The sequence below is a fragment of the Oncorhynchus kisutch genome, linkage group LG19 (assembly GCF_002021735.2).
Source record: "Oncorhynchus kisutch isolate 150728-3 linkage group LG19, Okis_V2, whole genome shotgun sequence".
Lineage (NCBI taxonomy): Eukaryota > Metazoa > Chordata > Actinopteri > Salmoniformes > Salmonidae > Oncorhynchus > Oncorhynchus kisutch.
This window is the reverse complement of record NC_034192.2, coordinates 6412726-6436509: the sequence shown is the minus strand read 5'-3', so window position 1 is coordinate 6436509 and position 23784 is coordinate 6412726. Positions and strand designations below refer to the sequence as shown.

General features: G+C 42.2%; 1 protein-coding gene across 2 annotated transcripts; it reads left to right on the top strand.

Annotated features, from left to right (window-relative positions):
* On the top strand, positions 1 to 22036 carry LOC109865000 (probable polypeptide N-acetylgalactosaminyltransferase 8). 2 transcript variants are annotated; one of them, XM_031798390.1, is made up of 13 exons: positions 1 to 117; positions 439 to 709; positions 6379 to 6648; positions 18230 to 18476; positions 18717 to 18883; positions 19016 to 19199; positions 19293 to 19490; positions 19695 to 19809; positions 19990 to 20175; positions 20412 to 20549; positions 20719 to 20814; positions 20969 to 21133; positions 21249 to 22036. In XM_031798390.1, the coding sequence occupies exons 3-13, from the start codon at positions 6456 to 6458 to the stop codon at positions 21381 to 21383; spliced, it is 1824 nt and encodes a 607-aa protein (XP_031654250.1). In that variant the 5' UTR covers positions 1 to 117; positions 439 to 709; positions 6379 to 6455; the 3' UTR covers positions 21384 to 22036. The 2 variants fall into 2 exon arrangements, with proteins under 2 accessions (XP_031654250.1, XP_031654249.1); XM_031798389.1 differs by lacking the exons at positions 1 to 117; positions 439 to 709 and having other exon boundaries at positions 6240 to 6648.
* Positions 22037 to 23784: the final 1748 nt, after the last annotated feature.

The following is a 23784-nucleotide window of genomic DNA, read 5'->3' as shown; positions in this document are numbered from 1 at the left end:
TAAAGTTAATAGTTTTGTTTACAATAAAGAACATTATTTAATTGGCCTAGACCTGTTCGCGTCCCCTCATTTTTGCCACAGGCTATGAGCCGGCCTGTGACAAGTGGGGGCTCGTCTGTAAGTTAAAGTTAATTGTACTTTAGTCTTTTGTATTTTAGTGTACTTTAACATTTTGTTATAGTTGGTTAAGGTTTTGTCTAGATTGTCTTTGTCTTATTATTGATGTGTTTTTATTTGTAATTTAGCTTATTTGATTATCGTTTTGTAGTTAACTTGGGTTAGTTTAGTTCAGATTTCCAAATGTTTTTGTTTGAGGGGATGTTTTGGTTGGGCCAATATTGGAGAGAGCATTGAGAGCCATGTGTTCTTTTGGTTCAGTTAGCTTGGTAGCTAAATTTGGTTAACAATTCACTCTGGGTTTTTCTGGGTTTTGTTCAGGTGGGAGTCCTCTCATGTCAATAGGAGGCTCGTGGTGTTTTTGTTTTAGGTGGCAGTGAACGTGGGTAGAGCATCCCTTTCCCTTTCATCGGCTCGGGAACACCTCCGTGGTTATGGGGGGAGCCGCCAGTTTCTGGTTGTCTTTTCCACTCCACTGGTTTTGTGTGCATAAAACCCCACCACATGTGACTGCACGAAGACCAGGGCCAGTTAGTTGTTTTTGGAGGATAGTGGGGTGTGGCTCCTGTCCTTGAACCCAGGCTGACAGCAGGTGAGTTTTTTTAGCATTTGTAATAGTTGTATTGGTTGAGGAAAATGTCTTCCATTTTGAGTAGTTTTGTTCAAGCTCCTTCAGAGGTAGCCTTAGAGTTGTGTACTAAGGAGCAGTTAATTGAAATTGCTGAACATTATCAGATTGAGATTGTTGACAACATTTAAAGAGACTGTTAAAACTAGATTAAAACAGGGTCTTAGAGAAATTAGTGTTTTTTGGGGGTCAGTCTGCTAGTAGTGAGAGTGCAGGTTTTCAGTCTAGCCCTTCATTAACTTTTGAGCAGCAAAGGGAGCTGTTGCAAATGCAGTTAGAGAGAGAGCGATTGAGAAATGCTAATAGACCAGAAGGACTCCCACAGTTTGATGTTTCACAGAATCTTTGTTTGTTGCCTAAATTTGATGAGTCAGATCCAGACACAATACTTTGCTTTATTTGAACGTATTGCGGAAGCTAGAGCTTGGTCAGATTTGGACATGACTATGTTGTTGTGCTTTACCTGTAAGTACACATTGTGTGAGGCTTTTACAGCACTGAGTGTAGCTGACAGTAAAGTTTTTGCTACAGTTAAATCAGCAGTTCTGAAGGTCTATGAGCTTGTGCCAGAGGCATATTGTCAACGTTTTCGTTACAGGAAAAAGTTAGCTTCACAAACCTATTCTGAGTTTGTTTGTGATTTGACTTCTGCATTTAATCGTTGGTGTACAGCTTCTGAAGTTAGTACTTTTGAGGGTCTGTCTAATTTGATTGTGTTAGAACAGTTCAAAACTTGTCTGACCAGGTTGCTACATACATGAATGAACATGAAGTTAAGTCTCCAAATGATGCAGCAATCCTTGCAGATGAGTACAGGCTAACACATAAAGTCAAACAGTGACATGTACCATAAAAATAACTTTACTCCTAGGAATAGTAGGTCACCTTTTTCTGGGTCTTCTTTCCAAAGACCTTAGCAGAAGTTTGGGTCTGGAGGACTTAAATCACCGGTTAATGCTAATACCTGTCGCTACTGTTTAGTTGAAGGACATTGGAAGAAAGATTGTCCTCTGCTTAAATCAAAAAAGTCAGGTCAAGTTAAACCTGCTGTGATGGCAATTCCTGTTGCAGCCTCTGACCACTAGGGTGAGCTTTCTCAGCCACTCGTTGAGTTTGATTCTCAGTCTTCCCACTGATTTTTCAGCCTTTATTTCTGATGGTGTAGTGTCCCTGGTAGATGGCAACCAAAATGTTTCAATCGAGATCTTAAAAGACACTGGAGCTTTAGATTATTTTATTCTGGAATCTGTTTTGCCTTTCTCTAAAGAGTCTGATACTGGCAGTTGTGTAATGGTATGTGGTATGGGTTTAGTTCCATTCTCTTGTCCTTTACATGAAGTTACCCTAAAATGTGGTCTGGTTGAGGGTGATGTAGATGTTGGGGTTAGACCCCAGTTGCCAGTAGAGGGAGTCCACATGATTTTGGGGAATGACTTGGCAGGTAGTAAGGTGTGGGCAGATGGCAAATTAAACATCTGTAAGAAGCAACCTTCAGTGTCACCTGCAAGGGAATCGCCGGATCAAAACTGTGTCTCCTGAGGTATTTCCAGTTTGTGTGGTTACCCGGGCGGACACTCGTAAGGAGATTGAGAGTAAACCAGAAAGTCTTGAGTTGCCAGTCAAACTCGAGACAGAACAGTTGACTAATTCTAGAGATTCATTGATGGCTGAGCAAAAGGCCGATACTACCTTGGCTGATCTGTTTGATAAAGTTGTTCCTGATTCAGTGGTGAGGAATAGTGCTCAGTGTTATTTTCTTCTGGATGGGCTGTTGGTCAGGAAATGGGTTCCACACTATGATCAGGGTCTAGGAGAACCAGCCTTTCAAATAGTTGTACCTACTACTTTGTGAAATAAAGTGTTGCAAACTTCACATGGTGATGTGGCAGGTCATATGGGTGTTTGTAAAACTTATGATCGCATATTTCGTTATTTTTTCTGGCCCCGTTTAAAGCGGGATGTATCTCAGTTTATTAAAACTTGTGATATGTGTCAGTGCACAAGCAAGCCAAACCCAAACCAGGTTGTAAAGCCAGCACCTTTGTATCAATACCAGCCATAGGGCAACCTTTTGAGCATCTTATTATCGATTGTGTTGGGCCTTTACCAAGGTCCAAGTCAGGTCATAGCTACTTATTAACTGTTATGTGTCAAGCAAACAGATATCCGGCAGCTTTTTCCTTGCGTACCATAACTTCAAAATCAGTAGTTAAAGCGTTAACTCAATTTATTTCAACATTTGGGATTCCAAAAATCATCCAGTCAGATCTGGGGTCTAACTTTACCTCCCATTTATTTGCTCAGGTTCTCAAACAGCTTAAACTTAAACACAACAAGTCTACTGCGTTCCATGCCCAGAGCCAGGGAGCTTTGGAACATTTTCATCAAACTTTAAAATCCTTGCTTCGTGCATACTGTACAGAAATGTCTGCAGATTGGGAGGAGGGGTTACTTTGGCTGCTACTAGCTGCTCGTGAAGTAGTACAAGAAAGCACAGGGTTTAGCCCAAATGACTTAGTGTCTGGTCATAAGGTGCGTGGGCCTTGAGCAGTGTTGCAGGATGGTTGTTTGCCTGAGGAACCACTTCAGAACCTTATTGACGACGTAAATGGTTTTAGGTTGAAGTTGTATAGGGCTGGTGAACTGGCGAAAGAGAAAACAATCTTCTCAACGGAAAATGAAGCTGAAATATGACGGACAGGCTGAGCTGTGTGAGTTCAGTCCCGGTGATCGTGTACTTGCTCTTCTGCCTCTTGTAAGTTCACCTTTTCAGGCAAAATATTGTGGTCCTTTCAATGTGTTTTATAAAGTGTCCGATTTGAACTATCTTATTGAAACCCCTAGTCATAGAAAGTCCTCTAAATTATGCCATGTGAACCTGTTAAAATGTTATCCCTCCCGTGATCTAAGCAAAGTTGAAGGCACTCCAGCGGTGAGGTCAGCGTTGACTGCTGCTCCAGTCACTGCATCTTGTGGCTTTAATTTGGTGGAGGGGGGAGAAGAGGAGGACGTTAGGGTTTCGGATGAGGTCTTACAAGGTCTGTTGAAAAACTCCCAGACTTTGCAAAGCCTTGGGGATTTGGTAGATCATTTAGACTCTGAGAAACGTGATGAATTGGTAGCTCTTATTAGAAACTACCCAGTTTTGTTTTCTGACACTCCATCGCAAACCCACTTCATTGAGCATGATATAGACATCAGAGATGCTAAGCCTATCAAACAGATTTTATTGTGTATCTGAGGAGAAGAGATTGAAACTGGAAACAGAGGTGCAGTATATGATGGACAATGGTATTGCGGAGCCATGTTGTTCAAATTGGGCATCACCCTGTCTTTTGGTCAAAGTCTGATTCCACTTTCAGACCTTGCACTGATTATAGAAAAGTTAGCAATGTTACTAAAGCAGACCTTTACCCTCTTCCTAGGATGGAGGACTGTATTGATCAAGTTGGGTCAGCAAAGTATGTTAGCAATTTTGATCTTTTAAAGGGATATTGGCAAGTACCCCTTACCAAAAGAGCTTGTGAGATTACTGCCTTTATAACTCCATCTGGTTTGTTCTCTTATACAGTGATGCCTTTCGGCTTGCGGAATGCTCCAGCCACCTTCCAGAGGCTAATGAATCGGGTGGTCTCAGGTCTGGAAGGGTGTGCCGTGTATTTGGACGACGTGGTCATCTACTCAGACTTCTGGGAGGAGCATGTTTGGAGAGTGCAAGCCCTGTTTGAAAGACTGGTGTGGGCCAGGTTGACTATTAATTTGGCAAAATGTGAGTTTGCCAAAGCTACAATCACATACCTAGGCAAGGTTGTTGGTCAGGCTGTGAAGCAGTTCCCACAGCTGTCCACAAAGAGAACTGATGCGCTTCCTGGGAATGGTGGGGTACTACCGCGCTTTTTGTAAACTTTTCAGTAGTAGTGTCCCCCCTGACCAATCTGTTGAAGGCCAAGGCTGAATTTCTGGTCCACCCAGTGTCAAGATGCAGTTAAGGCTCTTGTGTTTGGCACCTGTATTGGCAGCCCCAAATTTTGGGAAACTGCCCTGTGCTCCTTTAACCTAGTTTGTATCTTTCCTCTTAAATTGCTCCCCAGGTACCAGGGCTGCAGAGTTTGAGGGGCGGACAGTTGGGGGACACGGGGCCACTACTAGGAGCCGGGACTGGTATCCTTTTTTTTGGGGGGGGGGATTTGAATTGTTTTGAATATGTTGGAGGAAGTTGCGTTGAGGGTGGGACCCTCATTTTAAGGAGGGGGGTGTCACGGCTCCTCTGCAGTGCAGGGGCGGTTTTCCTGCAGGCAGAGGAGGGTCGTTAGTGATTGGAGTCACCTGGGCTCTAAATATTTAAACTGTCACTAATCACTTCTCTCTCTCGGCTCCACCAGGTATGAACCTGTTTTGCATAGTTTTCACTCAGTCATTCACACACAGATTCACGCATCCATGCACTTTACACACCTTACATTATGATACTTCCACACCTCATTCATTTTTCTTAGTGAAAAGTTAATAGTTTTGTTTACAATAAAGATCATTTTTTAATTGCCCTATACCGGTTGTTCGCGTCCCCTCATTTTTGCCACAGGCTATGAGCCAGCCTGTGCATGTGACAAATGAAAGTTGATTTTATTTGGTATAGTGTGTGTTTATCAGATATGGTAATGCGAAGAACATGACCTGCACCAAAGTCATATTAGGATATAACATTAGGCCAACAAGACAGTGCCTAAATTCTAAAATTCTCTAGCATAGGTATTCCCAAACTGGGATACACACAATGCCATCGGGGGTACGCCAAATAAAAATGTGATTCACATTTTAAGACAGACTCTCTCCAATACAACCCAACATTTTAAAAGTTATGTGCATCCTTTCAAGCACACACTTCTCATTAACCTGTGGTGAATTATTCACAGTTTTCAATTAACAAATAAGGTTTTATATGTAAGCTGGTTAAATAAAGCGCAAAATTATTGAATGTTATATTATTTGTGCCCTGGTCCTATAAAGAGCTCTGTCACTTCCCACGCACAGGGTTGTGACAAACTCACACTCCTTAGGTTAAATAAATGTATTGTGTAGTGTATGGCAGTCTTACAATGATGGCAAAAAACTCAATTTTAAAGTGCGCTGACCCTGGGGCCAGAGGCAGTACGCAGCTGGAGGTTGAATGTTTGGAGGGGTACGGAACTATAAAGTTTGGGAACCACTGCTCTAGTAGAATGCCCGGTTTTTGCTTTGTCACACTCACAACCATAAGCTATTTTCTGTAATTAGCTTAAATAACTTAAATAATGATCTTGTGAGTTTCCTGTAATAATGAATGACAACTGTATACAGACATGTTGATAGACGTAGTATGAACCAGCCTTTAGTCTTAATCTCTGGTTGTTTAGTACACGACTGTATTCACTGTTTAGCGCTTGGCCTCACATGTGAATCCTTAAAGAGATGGGTGGGGCTGACGCTTAAAAGGGTGTGAAAGACGTTGAATGGGTTAGGCCAGTTAGACATGTTCTCTGCTTCTGTGCTGGAGGTCGCTCTCTGTTTAGTAAAACAAATAGATTTTTGATTATCTGCGACTTCTCTTCTCTTTACTTGGAACTTTCTATTACATCACCCCTCCCTCCTTTCAGGCGAGCCTGGACCTCAGTGAGAGAGGAAGGAAATCCTGTCTGTATCCCCAGGCTGAGCGCTCACACGTAGAGGGACGATGAGGCTAGGCTGGGTTCGAGGGCTGGCTTCTTTGCTGGCCATGGGCGCTGGAATACTCTACATCACATCCATTAAGCGGGAGGTTCATTCTCATGGGGAAAGACTGCAGAGGGCCCATCAGGATGACTCGGTCAGGGGCCAGGACATGCTCAAGAGGCTGGAGAAGATGGAGGCTCACATTGAGAAGCTGGGTGGGTAATAATTTCCTTCATCTAAAAGTGCTGTGAAAAAGTATTGGCCCCCTTTCAGATTTTCACTATTTTTGCACATTTTTGATCCTGAGTGTTATCAGATTTTCAACCAAAACCTAATATTAGATAAAGGAAACCTGAGTTTACAAATAATACAAAAAATGGACACTTGTTTTATTTACTTAATTAAGTTATGCAACACCAAATTCCTCAGTGTGAAAAAGTAATTGCACCCTTAAACACAATAACTGGGCTCCCGAGTGGCACAGCAGTCTCGGGCACTGCATCTCAGTGCAAGAGGAGTCACTGGTTTGAATCCAAGCTGTATCACATCTGGCCATGGTTGGGATTCCCATAGGGGTGCGCACAATTGGCCCAGCGCCGTCCGGGTTTGGCCGTCATTGTAAATGAGAATTTGTTCTTAACAGACTTGCCTAGTTAAATAAAATAAATGAGCGTGCACATGAGTAGTGACTTCAGTTCATGTAATGAGAGTTAACAATGGTCGTGGAGTGGCGTGGTCATCACCTCTTAATCAGGGAACAGGAGGGTTAGCTGTAAATATAAATAGCAGATACATTCCATTACAGCTGTGCCATCGTAGGTTTGGACAATTCATTTCTCTATTAAATTTAATATAAAAATTCATAAAGTCAAACAGACTGCGCATTTCGCCCACTTGACACATCAATGTAGCTCAAGAAACATTCTGGAATGAAGCCCTGATCATTCACATACCTGATAACTGACAACTGCAAGCAGACTGGTGGCACCATAGGTCCCAGAGCGGTGGGGTCATTTTTACCTTCGGGGGCCTGGAGTTTTCCCTTATATGCTAACCTAACTAGGAAAACTCTGGACCCTATAAAGTATGACAGTGATTAATCAGTTGTAAAAACGTTTTATATGGGCTATGATGGGACCCGTTTTTTTTAAATTGCAGCTACCTTATATTTGTTCATAAATTATAGTTAGACTGGATTAGGAGGGGGATTTACTCTACCCATAGACTACAACTGATACACAGAACAGAACTCACATAGCTGAGCTTGCTTTATGCATGTTTGCATCATGCAGGCCTATGCAACTGTAGGCCTTAGCCAGCCCAATTTTGAATTTAAACTACATTTTCTCCAGACACACACATGGACAATAAATACATAACGTTATCAATTAGTTTACGGACAGGGCGCATAGGATGTAAAGTTATTCAGCTGCTCTTGTTAGTAGCCTACAGTTGATCAGACTGAAAAATACTCTCATTTTCATCCCATACAGCATGTCAGATTTCTAATGTTTAGGTGCAACGTTTATGTAATGAGCTTTTGCTTGTGTCTGTGCGGAGTGATTATGTGTTATCATCTTTGCTAAATAAATACCGGAGTATAGTGGTACGCCTAATGGAGCGAACGAGAAAAAATGTTTTTATCTACAATTTAATGGATGATGCGATGGAAGCTATCAAATCATTCGGAATTGTTTACGACATCCTAGAAAAGACAGTCGAAAGTTCAATATGTTCAGCAAGTAAAGCATTGTAATGCGCAATTACCTCTGCAAACTCATTGTAGTTGCCCTTGTAGGCGGAACTTTGCATCGATAGAAGACACGGCGAGAGGGAGTTTATTCCCAGAAACTTGAATCTGATGTGGGCATTTATACGCTCATGCTTTTGTTTTGCCATTTAGCTGAACGATCGATGTTCTTCGGGTCACTGTACCCACCTTTCGACCAAGGCTCAGACTTTCCAAAAAGCAGGCAAGGCCAGCAATACAGGCAGCTTGATGAAAGTCTCACTGTTAACCAGCTATACTTTTGATACCTGTTGATATTGAACGCACTCACATGTTCATCGTTCTTCATGAAACTGATCTCAGGCAGAGGTTGACCCTGGATTTTAATTTGCACCTTTTCCATGTACCCAAGAGAATGAAAGGGTTTTTTCCGCAAAAAGTCCACAACATTTTCGGCAGCGTTGGACATTCTACCATTCTGATGCAGAAAATTGCACACTCGCGCTGGTAGCTAACTAGCTACTGAAGATGACAAGGCTAACTTTGAAAAATGTTAAATAAATTGCAATAACTGGACACAAAAATACAGTTCTAAAACCAATATTTGTTTTGATAATATACCTCTTCCATCAACTGTAATTTTAAAACACGAATTTGAATTGAATAATATGAATAAAATGCTCAACTATTACTCTTCACTCTTAGTCTCTATCCAACAATGACACCAAGCTTCTCAACACATATAACCCCCACAATGCTCTGTGGCACAATTCCACACACTAGGTTCATTCTCTGATCCCAATTCTATGATTGGATGGACAACATGTCAGTTCATATTGCCAAAGATTTGATTGGTTGGAGGATGTCCTCCGGAAGTGGTCACAATTACCATGTATGTCTATGGAAGGGGGTGAGGCCTACGAGCCTCCTAGGTTTTGTATTGAGGTCAATGTAGCCAGAGGAGGACTGAAGCTAGCTGCCCTCTGGCTACACCATGGTGTGACCCCAGAAAGTGCTTTTGAAGTTACTTTAGACCTTCATTGCAAAACAGTGTATTTGAATAAATGAATACGAATAAAAAATATAAAATACGAGACTAGTTGGTTTAACCATGGAAAAAGACAGAAACTTTCCTGCTAGCCATTATTGGTTGAGATAATGAATGGGCTGGACATTCCGGGAGGTGAATTTGGATTGGTCTGCCATGTAGCATGCTTCTGTCTATAACATAAACTGCTCAGTATGTGTTGATAGTCCTTTCTACCTCACTGTTTTTGAAAGATGCAACGTTAGCCATAGAGAACTACAAAAGTTTTGCTGCTTTTCTCAACAACATTGATGCCCTGAATTTAGCAGGTGCTATCGACAGATCACTTGGAAAAAGTGATGGGCTACTTTCTGCACACACCACAGTCAATATGAAACTAAATGAAACAGACTTGACACAATGCTGGCCAAATAAAATGTAGCTACAATCAAAACGAAGTTAAATGGTTCCAGTCTGCCATGAAGCGTTCATCCATGTATACGAGTAAATGTCATGCTACATTGTCAGATATTATTAGTTTCTAATTTTGTCAAAGTTGTTTTCATTGCAAGTTAAAGCATACAGTTAGCTAGCTAGCGAATGTTAGCTTGCTGGATCGCTAGCTAATGCTACATGTGTGATCTGTGTTGAAATATTATTAAAATCAGAAATCCATTTGCACTGCTAGTTATAGCCTAATGTTAGCAAGCTAACATTGAACCTAGATGTTAGATTTAGGTACCTGCAGGTTCATACTACAGGTACGACAATGTTTGTATTGGTAGTAACATGAGTTGGGAAGGTCCCGGTTCAATGTTTAGCTAGTTAGCTAAATGTTTTTTACATTTCTTAAAAAAAAATATATTTCACCTTTATTTAACCAGGTAGGCCAGTTGAGAACAAAATCTCATTTACAACCTCGTCTTGGCCAAGATAAAGCAAAGCAGTGCGAATAAACAACAACACATGGGATAAACAAACGTACAGTCAATTAAACAATAGAAAAATCGATGTACAGTGTGTGCAAATGTAGTAAGATTAGGGAGGTAAGGCAATAAATAGTCCATAGTGGTGAAATAATTACAATTTAGCATTAACACTGGAGTGATAGATGTGCAGATGATGATGTGCAAGTAGAGATACTGGGGTGCAAAATAGCAAGAAACATAAATAACAATATGGGGATGAGGAAGTTGGTGGAATATTTACAGATGGGCTGTGTACAGGTGCAGTGATCGGTAAGCTGCTCTGACAGCTGATACTTAATAAGAATGTTGTGGAGTGGTTGAAAAACTAGTTTTAAAGTCGGAAGTTTACATACACTTAGGTTGGAGTCATTAAAACTCTTTTTCAACCACTACTAATATCTTGTTAACAAACTATAGTTTGGCAAGTGGGTTAGGATATCTACATTGTGCATGACAAAAGTCATTTTTCCAACAATTGTTTACAGACAGATTATTTCACTTATAATTCACTGTATCACAATTCCAGTGGGTCAGAAGTTTACATACAGTAAGTTGACTGCCTTTAAACAGCTTGGAAAATTCCAGAAAACGATGTTATGGAAGTTTCTGACAGGCTAATTGGCATAATTTAAGTAAATTGGAGGTGTACCTATGGATGTATTTCAAGGCCTACCTTCAAACTTTGCCTGACATCATGGGAAAATCTAAAGAAATCAGCCAAGACCTCAGAAAAAAAATTGTAGACCTCCACAAGTCTGGTTCATCCTTGGGAGCAATATCCAAACGCCTGAAGGTACCACGTTCATCTCTACAAACAATAGTATGCAAGTGTAAACACCATGGGACCATGCAGCCATAATACCGCTCAGAAAGGAGATGCGTTCTGTCTCCTAGAGATGAACGTACTTTGGAGCGAAAACTGCAAATCAATCCCAGAACAACAGCAAAGGACCTTGTGAAAATGCTGGAGGAAACAGGTACAAAAGTATCTATATCCACAGTAAAATGAGTCCAGTATTGATATAACCTCAAAGGCCGCTCAGTAAGGAAGAAGCCACTGCTCCAAAACTGCCATAAAAAAAGCCAGACTACGGTTTGCAACTGCACATGGGGACAAAGTTCATACTTTTTGGAGAAATGTCCTCTGGTTTGATGAAACAAAAATAGAACTGCTTGGCCATAAGGACCATTGTTATGTTTGGAGGAAAAAGGGGGAGGCTTGCAAACCGAATTACACCATCCCAACCGTGAAGCATGGGGGTGGCAGCATCATGTTGTGGGGGTGCTTTGCTGCAGGAGGGACTGGTGCACTTCACAAAATAGATGGCATCATGAGGAGGGACAATTATGTGGATGTAATGAAGCAACATCTCAAGACATCAGTCAGGAAGTAAAAGCTTGGTCGCAAATGGGTCTTCCAAATGGACAATGACCCCAAGCATACTTCCAACGTTGTGGCAAAATGGCTTAAGGACAACAAAGTCAAGGTATTGGTGTGGCCATTCCAAAGCCCTGACCTCAATCCCATAGAAAATGTGTGGGCAGAACTGAAAAAACATGTGCGAGCAAGGAGGCCTAAAAAACTTACTCAGTTACACCAGCTCTGTCAGGAGGAATGGGCCAAAATGCACCCAACTTATTGGGGGGAAGCTTGTAGAAGGCTACCTGAAACATTTGACCCAAGTTAAACAATTTAAAGGCAATGCAACCAAATAATAATTGACTTCTGACCCACTGGGAATGTGATGAAAGAAATAAAAGATGAAAAAAATCATTCTCTCTACTATTATTCAACATTCTTAAAATAAAGTGGTGATCCTAAATGACGTAAGACATGGAATTTTTACTAGGATTAAATGTCAGGAATTGTGAAAAACGGAGTTTAAATGTATTTGGCTAAGGTGTATGTAAACGTCTGACTTTAATTGTATACAGAATGGTGTCGTCTGCGTAGAGGTTTATCAGAGAATCACCAGCAGCAAGAGCGACATCATTGATATATACAGAGAAAAGAGTCGGCCCGAGAATTGAACCCTGTGGCACCCCCATAGAGACTGCCAAAGGTACAGACTACAGGCCCTCCAATTTGACTCACAGAACTCTATCTGAGAAGTAGTTGGTGAACCAGGCGAGGCAGTCACTTGAGAAACCCAGGCTATTGAGTCAGCCGATTAGAATGCGGTGATGGACAGAATCGAAAGCCTTTGCCAGGTCGATGAAGACGGCTGCACAGTACTGTCTTTTATCGATGGTGGTTATGCTATCGTTTAGGACCTTGAGCGTTGCTGAGGTGCACCCATGACCAGCTCGGAAACCAGATTGCATAGTGGAGAAGGTATGGTTGGAATCGAAATGGTCGGTGATCTGTTTGTTAACTTGGCTTTCTTAGACTTTAGAATGGCAGGGGAGGATGGATATAGGTGTGTAACAGTTTGGGTCTAGAGTGTCTCCCCCTTTGAAGAGGGGGATGACCCCGGCAGCTTTACAATCTTTAGGGATCTCAGATGATACGAAAGAGAGGTTGAACAGGCTAGTAATAGGGGTTGCAACAATTTTGGCGCATAATTTTTGAAAAAGAGGGTCCAGATTGTCTAACCCAGCTGATATGTAGGGATCCAGATTTTGAAGCTCTTTCAGAACATCAGCTATCTGGATTTGGGTGAAGGAGAAGAGGGGTGGGCTTGGGCATGTTCCTAAGGGGGATGCAGAGCTATTGGCTGGGGTAGGGGTAGCCAGGGGGAAAGCATGGCCAGCCGTAGAAAAATGCTTAATGAAATTCTCGATTATCGTAGATTTATCACTGGTGACAGTGTTTCCTAGCCTCAGTGCAGTGGGCAGCTGGGAGGAGGTTATCTTATTCTCCATGAACTTTACAGTGTCCCAAACCTTTTGGGAATTAGTGATACTGTTTAAAAAGCTAGCCTTTGCTTTCCTAACTGACTGTGCATATTGGATCCTGACTTCCCTAAAAAGCTGCATATTGCTGGGGTTTATGCTGGTCAAGGGCAGTAAAGTCTAAAGTGAACCAAGGGCTATGTCTGCTCTTTTTCTACATTTTTTTGGGATGGGGCATGCTTATTTCAGATGGTAAGAAAAACACTTTTTTAAAGAACAATCAGGCGTCCTCGACAGGATGAGATCAATATCCTTCCAAGATACCCAGGCCAGGTCGATTAGAATGGCCTGCTAGCTGAAGTGTTTTAGGGAGCGTTTGACAGTGATGAGGGGTGGTCCATAACGGATGCAGGCAATAAGACAGCAGAGGTGTATTTAGAGGGCAAGTTTGTCAGGATGATATCTATAAGGGTGCCCATGTTTACGGATTTAGGGCTGTACCTTGTAGGTTCCTTGAAATCTGTGTGAGATTGAGGGCATCTAGCTTAGATTGTAGGATGGCCGGAGTGTTAAGCATATCCCAGTTTAGGTCACCTAACAGTACGAACTCTGAAGATAGATGGGGGGGCAATCAATTCACATATGGTGTCCAGGGCACAGCTGGGGGCTGAGGAGGGTCTATAACAAGTGGCAACAGTGAGACACTTATTTCTGCAAAGGTGGATTTTTTGGTGGCCTTCCTAAGCCAGGATTCAGACATGGCTAGGACATCATGGTTGGCTGAGTGTGCTAAAGCAGTGAATAAAACAAACTTAGGGAGGAGGCTTCTGATGTTAAACCAAGGGTTTTATGGTTACAGAAGTCAACAAATGAGAGCACTTGGGAAATAGGTCTAGTATTGGGGGCTACAGAGCTTGGGTTAAGCTCTACATCACCAGAGGAACAGAGGAGGAATAGGATAAGGGTACGTCTAAATGCTATAAGAAATGGTCATCTAGTGTGTTGGGAACAGAGAATAAAAGGAGCAGATTTCTGGGCATGGTAGAATAGATTCAGGGCATAATGTACAGACAATGTGTGAGAACAGTGATGGAAACCTAGGCATTGAGTGACAATGAGAGAGGTTGCATCTCTGGAGGTACCAGTTAAGCCCGGCGAGGTCTCCGCATGTGATCATAGGGTCCAATGAGCAGCAATAGGTATATCAGGGAGCCGTTCGGTAGTCGCTACTACGCTAGGCGAGAGGGAGACACAGCGTTCAGAAAGCTAGCGGGCCGGGGCTAGCAGATGGGTCTTCGGCGACATCGCAACGGAAAATCCTGTTGAAGCCACATCGGACGATTACGTCGGCAGACCAGTTGTGATGGATCAGCAGGGCTCGGTGTCGACAATAAAGGGTCCAGGCCAATTAACAAGAGAGGTATTGTAGCCCAAGAGATAGCTGGTATACATTCGTCGGCTAGCCGGGAGATGGGCCTAGCTCAAGGCTAGCTCAAGGCTATCTGGTTTTTGCTTCAGGACAGAAGCGTTAGCCAGCAATAGCCACTCGGTTGCAGCTGCGATGGTCCAGTGTAATGGTCCAGAGCTTGCGGCAGGAATCCAGTGACGTGGTAGAGAAAAGCAGTCTGATATGCTTCGATATGCTCTGGGTTGATATCGCGCTGTGCAGACTGGCAGGTATTGACCGAGCTAAAGCTGGCTGGTGTCCGAGCTAAAGGTGAAGACCGCTACCAGGGGCTAACAATGACTACTAGCTTGTGGCTAGTTAGGTGGCTAGCTGCTGATGGAGGTTCCAGTTAAAAAGTATAAAAATAGCAGATCAGTACCACATTGGGGGAGGCGGGTTGCAGGAAAGTATATTTAGTTCTTAGATGGAAAGTGAGATTAAAATATATACCAAAAAAACGAGAAAGACTATATACACGGGACAAGACAAACACACGTTCGACTGCTACGCCATCTTGGATTTAACAAGTTGTCTGAACATGTCTAAACATTTTTACATGTCTAAACAAAAGACTCCACTTCGCCATATTATTGCATGACCCATCAAGATATCCAGGTGATTACGGCCATCTATTGTATTTCATGAACATGTGTACTGTACATGTCTAGACAATAGTTACCCATCCACTTGGCTAGATGTTACTGGGGGTGGCTATAGCATGTCCTTCATATGACCCATCAATTTAGTGTGTAAGCGTACTCTAAAAATTACCAAAATGTATAACATATTTTGATCTGGACACTTTTTTTTGTGTTACCAGAGACGGTTGAAACAATTGACCTCCTCTTCTGAGGAGGAGTAGGAAGGACCGGACCAATATGCAGCGTGATACGTGTCCATGTTAATATTTATTTAAACTGAACACAAAATAACAAGAGAACGACCGAAAACTAAACAGTTCTGTCTGGTGCAGAGACAGGAAACAACTACCCACAACCCATAGTGGGGGAACAGGCTGCCTAAGTATGGTTCTCAATCAGAGACAACGATAGCCAGCTGCCTCTGATTGGGAACCATACCAGGCCAAACACATAGAAATACAAAACATAGAATGCCCACCCCAACTCACGCCTTGACCCAACTAAAATAGAGACATAATAAACAAGGAACTAAGGTCAGGACGTGACAACGGTAATGTAAAGAACAACATGACCTACACCAAAGTTAGATTAGGATATAGGCCAAGGACTAAAAGAAGTGTATTTTTACCAAGTTTTTCACTATTGTAGGCTACTACTTTTAGTATTGAAATCTTTGGTTGTTTACTAAACTACTTACTCCGTTTAGCATGTCTTCACATTAGAATCCTTAAAGAGACGGGTGAGGCTAAGGCTTAAGAGGGTGTGAACATTGCTGAATAGGTGTTGGCAAAGAAGAGTCTAGTAGATGTACAAGGGCCATTTTCTACCAAGTTGATCAACTTTCAATGCAGAATTACTGTCGCATTGTTCCTCAACTGCAGTGTATGAAATACCATTTTCTAGCTCTGAGTCTCTACTTTTTTCTCATGTAAAAAACACTAACATTTTTTACAACATAAAACTGAATTGAGGCTGTCGGTCACATTTGTTCTCAATTAAATAAACAAATAAAGGATTAGATCAAATCTATAAAATATGGCCAATAATAATTTTTAGAATGTTCTTTAGTCCTGCACACTGTTGTTTGATGTACAAAATGTGTTAAATTTATATCTACCAACTTCTGTGTGCCAAAATTTGCCACATGACTAAGGTCACCAACACATCTATTGGTCTTGGTGTGTTTCCAAGGGTATGGAAGTCGGCCATAATAACGGCCATCTTTAAATCAGGAGACCCTGCTAACGTGAGTAACTACAGGCCCATTAGTATACTACCTGTGGTGTCAAAGGTTGTTGAAAAGTGTGTAGTAGAACAACTGATTGCCCACCTCAACAACAGCCCCTTCACATTACACTCCATGCAGTTTGGCTTCAGAGCGAAACACTCCACAGAAACGGCCAACTGCTTTCTTCTGGAAAATGTGAAGTCCAAGATGGACAAAGGGGGTGCTGTTGGGGCTGTGTTTCTGGACCTAAGGAAGGCTTTTGATACTGTTAACCATGAGATTCTCATCACAAAATTGTCCAAGTTCAACTTTTCCCCTGATGCCTTGAGATGGATGAAATCATACCTTGAAGGCAGAACTCAGTGTGTCAGAGTGAGCAATGAGCTGTCGCCCACTCGTAGCAATGATGTGGGCGTGCCCCAAGGGTCAATACTGGGGCCCCTCCTGTTCAGCCTGTACATTAATGATCTGCCTTCTGTCTGTACTGGGTCTGAAGTTCAAATGTATGCAGATGATACAGTGATATATGTGCATGCAAAGAGCAAACAACAAGCTGCACAAGAACTCACTACTGTAATGGTCCAGGTTACAAAGTGGCTCAGTGACTCGTGTTTGCATCTCAATGTGAAAAAAACTGTTTGCATGTTCTTCACAAAGAGGGCAACAGATGCTACTGAGCCAGATGTCTATGTGTCAGGGGAGAAGCTCCAGGTGGTATCCGATTTTAAGTACCTTGGCATCATACTTGATTCCAACCTCTCTTTTAAAAAGCATGTGAAAAAGGTAATTCAAATAACCAAATTCAACCTAGCTAATTTCCAATTTATACTAAATTGTTTGACTACAGAGGTAGCAAAACTGTACTTCAAATCTATGATACTTCCCCACTTAACATACTGCTTGACTAGTTGGGCCCAAGCTTGCTGTACAACATTAAAACCTATTCAGTCTGTCTACAAACAGGCTCTCAAAGTGCTTGATAGGAAGCCCAATAGCCATCATCATTGTCACATCCTTAGAAAGCATGAGCTCTTGAGTTGGGAAAATCTTGTGCAATACACCGACGCATGTCTTGTATTCAAGATCCTCAATGGCCTGGCTCCCCCTCCACTGAATATTTTTGTTAAACAGAAAACCTAGACATATGGCAGCAGATCCACAAGGTCTGCAATGAGAGGTGACTGTATAGTTCCCCTAAGGAAAAGCACCTTTAGTAAATCTGCATTCTCTGTGAGAGCTTCCCATGTCTGGAATACACTGCCATCAGACACACATAACTGCACCACATATCACACTTTCACAAAATGCTTGAAGACATGGCTAAAGGTCAATCAGATTTGTGAACATGGTCCCTAGCTGTGTGTTGCCACTCCATGTTGTCTGTTGTCTGTAGCTTGTGAGGTGTGGAAACACTTTGTTGCTTTTATGAATTTTGTCTTGCTGCTTTTTGTTTTATGCTGCTCTGTCTGTATGCTACGTCTTGCTTGTCCTATGTTGCTCTGTCTGTATGCTATGTCTTGCTTGTTCTATGTTGCTATTGTCTATATTGTAATTGTTTTTAATAACCTGCCCAGGGACTGCGGTTGAAAATTAGCCGGTTGGCTAAAACCGGCACTTTTACTGAAATGTTGATTAATGTGCACTGTCCCTGTAAAAATAAAAATAAACTCAAATAAACTCAAACATTGTTTACTTTTACAAATGTACAAAAGTTACTTCAAGGTAATCCTCCAAGGCAGAACAAAACTTATTAATCAACTTTTTAAAAATCAAATGAAAACAGTAGTTATGTAAATGAGGTCATAATCTGTGTGTATCAAAAAGAGTGACTTTAATAGATTCTGGCAGCCTTAAACTACCTGAAATACACAGAAACAACCAATTAATGTCAGTTTGATGAGCAGCTGTCTTGTGTCCACAGTGAAGTCAGTCAACAACGGGATCAGTCTGAAAGAGGGGCAGGCTGTGAAGGCTACCGAGGTCAAGAAGGAGAGGAAGGTGGTGAAGAAGTTGTACCCCAACTCAGCTCTGTTTACAACCTGGGGTGATGAGCTCTCAGAGGAGGAGCAGAAAGAGGCAGAGGGGTTGTTTCAGATGTATGGATACAACGCCTTCCTGAGTGACAGACTACCCCTGAACAGGGAAATCCCTGATACTCGCGATCCTAAGTAAATCCTTTTCCTCATTTCTATGCCACCTCTACACAGAAAATGATGGATAACTCAAGTCTTCTGAATTCTAACCAGTCTGTTCCATAGCGCTCATCCGAGGTCAATTCCATCTCCAGCACTTTTAATGCAATTTGACAAATGACATAGTACATTTCAAACTTTAAGAGTGAAACAGCAGCTTTGGTGAAGTGACTGAATGATATGAGGTGGACCAAATGTTTTTGTTGTGTCTGTCAGGTGTGCTAATCACCAGTACCCCCATGACCTGCCCACCATCAGCGTGGTGTTGATCTACTTGGACGAGGCCCTGTCAATCATCAAGAGAGCTGTCCGCAGCATCATAGACAAGACCCCCCAACACCTGCTCAAAAACATCATACTGGTGGATGACCACAGCTCCAATGGTTCGCCTAATTTGTCTATGCTCTCTGCTCTTTGTCTATGCTCTCTAGAAACATTTGAAAGTATATTTGAACTCAAGTGTGGCTTTCAACTTTTGTTGTGTACCAATGATTTGCAAGTGTCTGCTTTCCCAGAGGACCTAAAGGAGAAGCTGGATGCCTACATCAGCTTCATCGATGAAGAGCGTCCGGGCCTTTTGAAGAGAGTGAGACACCTGGAGCAGCTCGGTCTCACACAGGCCCGCCTCTCAGGGTGGAGGGAAGCTGAAGGAGACGTGGTAGCCATCTTGGATGCCCACATAGAAGTTCACGTGGAATGGTAGTCTGAATGGTTTATATTATAAAGACACTCAGTGATATTTTTTGGAGTCTCCTTTAACACAATGTTTTCACTCTGTGTTTCTGTGAACAGGGCGGAGCCTCTGTTAGCGCGGATAAAGGAGGACCGCACGTTGGTGTTGACACCGGTGTTTGACAATGTCCATTTCGATGACTTGACAGTCACACGTTATTGGCCGAATGCAAACGCCTTTGACTGGGCCCTGTGGTGTATGTATGAGTCCTTCAGACCTGAGTGGTATGCCTTACAAGACGAGACACAGCCAGGAAAGTGAGTTGTTTGTGATTTCATCATCGGAGGATAGTCCTGTTTCACAAGTCTGTTTGAAAAGGCAAAAAGGAAAGCACAGCTTTGGGAGGAAAATCTTACCTAATATTTACACCTGTATTGTTATTTTGCGTTATCTATTCATTAAAATGAATGTCACATCTCCCATTTTAGAAATGACCATGATTTGTTGTGTATGTTTGTCAGGAGCCCCTCCATTATGGGCATACTAGTGGTTGATCGCCTGTTCTTTGGGGAAATTGGTGCTCTGGATGGTGGTATGAAGATCTATGGAGGTGAAAATGTTGAACTGGGCATCCGGGTAAGCCCCCCTGCTACAGTTTATGAATGAATGTTGGAAATCAAAGCAGACTTGTGTTTGCAGAATTGCTTTCTGTTCTTGAGTCGTTCAGTTTGAACAAACAAATCTACACCGAACATCTAGACACTTCAGTCCATATCTATAAACTCGTACTTGTCTCTTGGTGTTTGGTGTGTCTAGGTGTGGCTGTGTGGTGGAAGTGTCGAGGTCATACCTTGTTCTAAAATAGCCCACATCGAGAGGGCCCATAAACCCTATCTCCCAGACCTGAGCATTACAATGAAGAGGAATGCTCTGAGAGTGGCTGAGGTCTGGATGGATGAATACAAACATAATGTCAACGTCGCCTGGAACCTCCCACTGAAGGTACTGTACACAACAAACCATTCAAAAAGTAGGTTTTTTTCAGTTGTTCCTATGGAATAACAATCATCGCTGTTATGCATGCTTTGTGTTTGAAAATAAGTAGACTAGACACTCAATGCCATAATGAAGATCATAGGATCTTTGTAAAATGATGGCGTTAAGCCATCATCAAGTGGATAATAGGTAGATTGCTCACACAACCTGTGTTTCTGATTTACAAATCTTCCTCACCACAGGATCATGGCATAGACATTGGGGATGTTTCAGAGAGGAAGAAGTTGAGAAAGAGTCTGAACTGCAAACCCTTCCAGTGGTATCTGGACAATGTGTATCCAATGTTAGACCCCCTGGGTGACTTGCTTGGTTATGGAGCTGTGAGTAATGCTAAAATGTTACTGTTGTTTTGGAATTATTTCCTCACCAAGTGTGTTTGGTGCATATAATTATTTTTTCAATTGGATGCAGGGTCATAATTCCAACTCATTATCAGGATAGGAATTTGCACTTGTATACTTGTTTAATCTGTGTTCATAAAATCAACAGCTGGCCAATGACCTGAAGATGGATCTCTGTATAGATCAAGGCCCAGTTCCGGGGAACACACCTATTTTACATGGATGCCATTATTTTGCTCCACAGGTTTGTAGAATCATTGCTTAGTATTTCAGAATTTAACTAGCGGTATAATATGGTCCATCCCATAGCAGAACCGGGATTCAACCCATACCACAATGCAAAGTACTGTCAATACCACAGACACAGAAAAGTCTAAATATCTATCCTCTCTGTCCAGAACTGTTATTATCGAGCCAGCGGGGAGATCTACATTGGAGGCATCAAGTCTCACAAGTACAACAGTAATCGCTGTCTGATGGACATTGGCACTCAAACCCCAGGACTGTATGAGTGCAAGGAGGCCAAGCAGAAGGGATTCCACATGCTCTGGGAATTTCAACAGGTAAGCACTCCAACATGAAATAGGGAAATTTATGCCTATTAACTGTTGGAAACATGGGAGATGTCTTTGACTTTAGTGTGATGTTGTACAGTGTAATGTTTGCTGTGTTTTACAGGGAAAAGCCATCCAGAACAGACAGACAAAGAGATGTCTGGAGATTGCCCCAGGGAAGGACACTGACTACCAGCTCATCATTCAGGAGTGCAGTGGGCAGCACTGGTTAATACGGAATGTGATAAAAGACTTCTGATACACTGAGATAGTTAGGCCTACTGTACCAGAGACAATACAGCGGGACTGTAGGAGTTATCCTGCGATCATAAGCAAGTGGGAAGTTGGTATTTACCACAAACGATTGGTAAAAATCCACTTGAACACCCTTCCAACTGGTAATTAACAGTGGGAAACTCTGGGAGATTACCAGTGGGAAACCTCTGACGTCACCTACTAAGGAAATGACCTTTTAAACAGCATTGTCAGTAGTTAAATGCAACAACAAAACATTATTTACACAAAGATTTTGAACACAAATTTTTGTACAAACACTATAGCTGTACTTATAGTTTATGGTTGACGCAGCTTGTTGGCCGTTAGCCAATCTGAGTTTCTCAACGAGTTCAAAGCACGTGAATACATCCAACTGATATTTACGACTTCACAACTGGTAATTACCACCTTCCCACTTCTTTATGAACACAGCATTATCATTACACTTTGAAAAGCCAATCAGTGGTCAGCAGTGAGATGACTGTGTGATCTTTTTGAACTGCTGGTTGGACATGGCTTCATGGGGACATATATACAGTTTCTTCACAGAATGTGGAATGCTATTGAGCTGTGTTCTCCTTGGTCCTGATTGTAAATGCAGAGAAATAATAAAAATGATTCTTGTATTTACGCTCATTTGTGGTTTGTTATTGATTCACTGTAGATTTTCACCAAAGAGGGTTATAGAAAAATGTTCTGCATTGACATGGTATAGAGCTGAGTTGACAACAGTGTAGTTTTGAAGAAGACCCGTCCTCGACTGCTCTATGAGCTCTCCGAGACGAACTTATTCCATGGATGGCCGGCCCTCTCTCGTACAGCTCTGGTGGCAGGGAGGTATACAGTGCATTTGGAAAGTATTCAGACCCCTTTACTTTTACCACATTCTTAAATTACAGCCTTATTCTAAAATTGATTAAACTGTTTTTTTTCCTCATCAATCTTCACACAATAACTCATAATGACAAAGCAAAAATACATCATTATTCTGACCCTTGTCTCAGTACTTTGTTGAAGAACCTTTGGCAACGATACAGCCTATAGTCTTCTTGGGTATCATGCTACAAGCTTGGCACACCTGTATTTGGGGACTTTCTCCCATTCTTCTCTGCAGATTCCCTCAAGCACTGTCAGGTTGGTCGCTGCACAGCTCTTTTCAGGTCTCTTCAGAGATGTTCGATCGGGTTCAAGTCCGGAATCTGGCTGGGCCACTCAAAGACATTCAGAGACTTGTCCCGTCAGGGAAGCCATGACGAGCTGACAGCACTGGCGTGAGCTTCAGCCCTTCAAATCAAATCAAATCAGCCCTTCAGAGCTTCAGCCCTTCCATTACTTGATGTCATCGCTGTGAGCACTCAGGATTAGTACTCAAAGCTGCATTCTGCTTGCTGCCAGAGTTGTTATGCCAGAGAGCGGGAAGGAAAATAGAGGTCAGAGGAGGATGTTCTGTCAGCAAGGTGAACCTCCATCCGAACAGGTAGGTGTGGAACTTTTTGATCCAGAATACCCAATGCTTCTTTCTCAATCTGCGGGTATTTCAGTCCTTGACATGAAGGCAATGGGCTTATCTTCTCCTGCAGGTGTGGAGTGACACGACAGCCCCAACTTCATATGGGGAAGCCAGTTGAATTGGCAAGGATGAATTGAAGTGAATCAACACCTTATCAATCAACACTGCCTTTTCCTTCTTGAAAGTAGCGTCACACTCCTTTGTCCACGACCAGAGTTTGTTCTCTCTCATTAACTCATGCCAGCTTTTTGATTAACTTCCGTAGTAGTTCAGGAGGCCCAGGAATGACTTCAGATGGCTTACATTCTCGGGAGCAGGTCCCTCTGCAATGACTGTCACTTTCGATGGGGCTGTGTGGAGAACGTCAGCATCAATCACTTGGCCTAAGGCAATGCACTGCATGCATGAAAAAGTTGCACTTCTCTTTTTACGAACACGTAAGCCTTACTCTTCGAGATGATTAACCAGTAATAAACATTCATAAAAATACAAGTGTTATACATCGGCTTAATGATAAACTTCTTGTTAATCCAGCCGCTTTGTCAGATTTCACAAAGGCTTTAATCTGAAAGCATACCATGCGATTATCTGAGGACAGCGCCCCTCTTACAAAAGCATACAAACATTTTACAACCAAGTAAAGGAATTACAAAAGTCAGAAATAGCGATAAAATTAATTACTTACCTTTGAAGATCTTCATATGGTTGCAGTCACAAGAGTCCCAGCTACACAAAAATGTTTGTTTTGTTCGTTAAAGTCCCTCTTTATATGCCAAAAACTGTTTTGTTGGCACGTTTTGTTCAGTAATCCACTAGCTCAAAGGCGGTCAAAACATGCAGATGAATACTGTCACGACTTCAACCGAAGGTAACT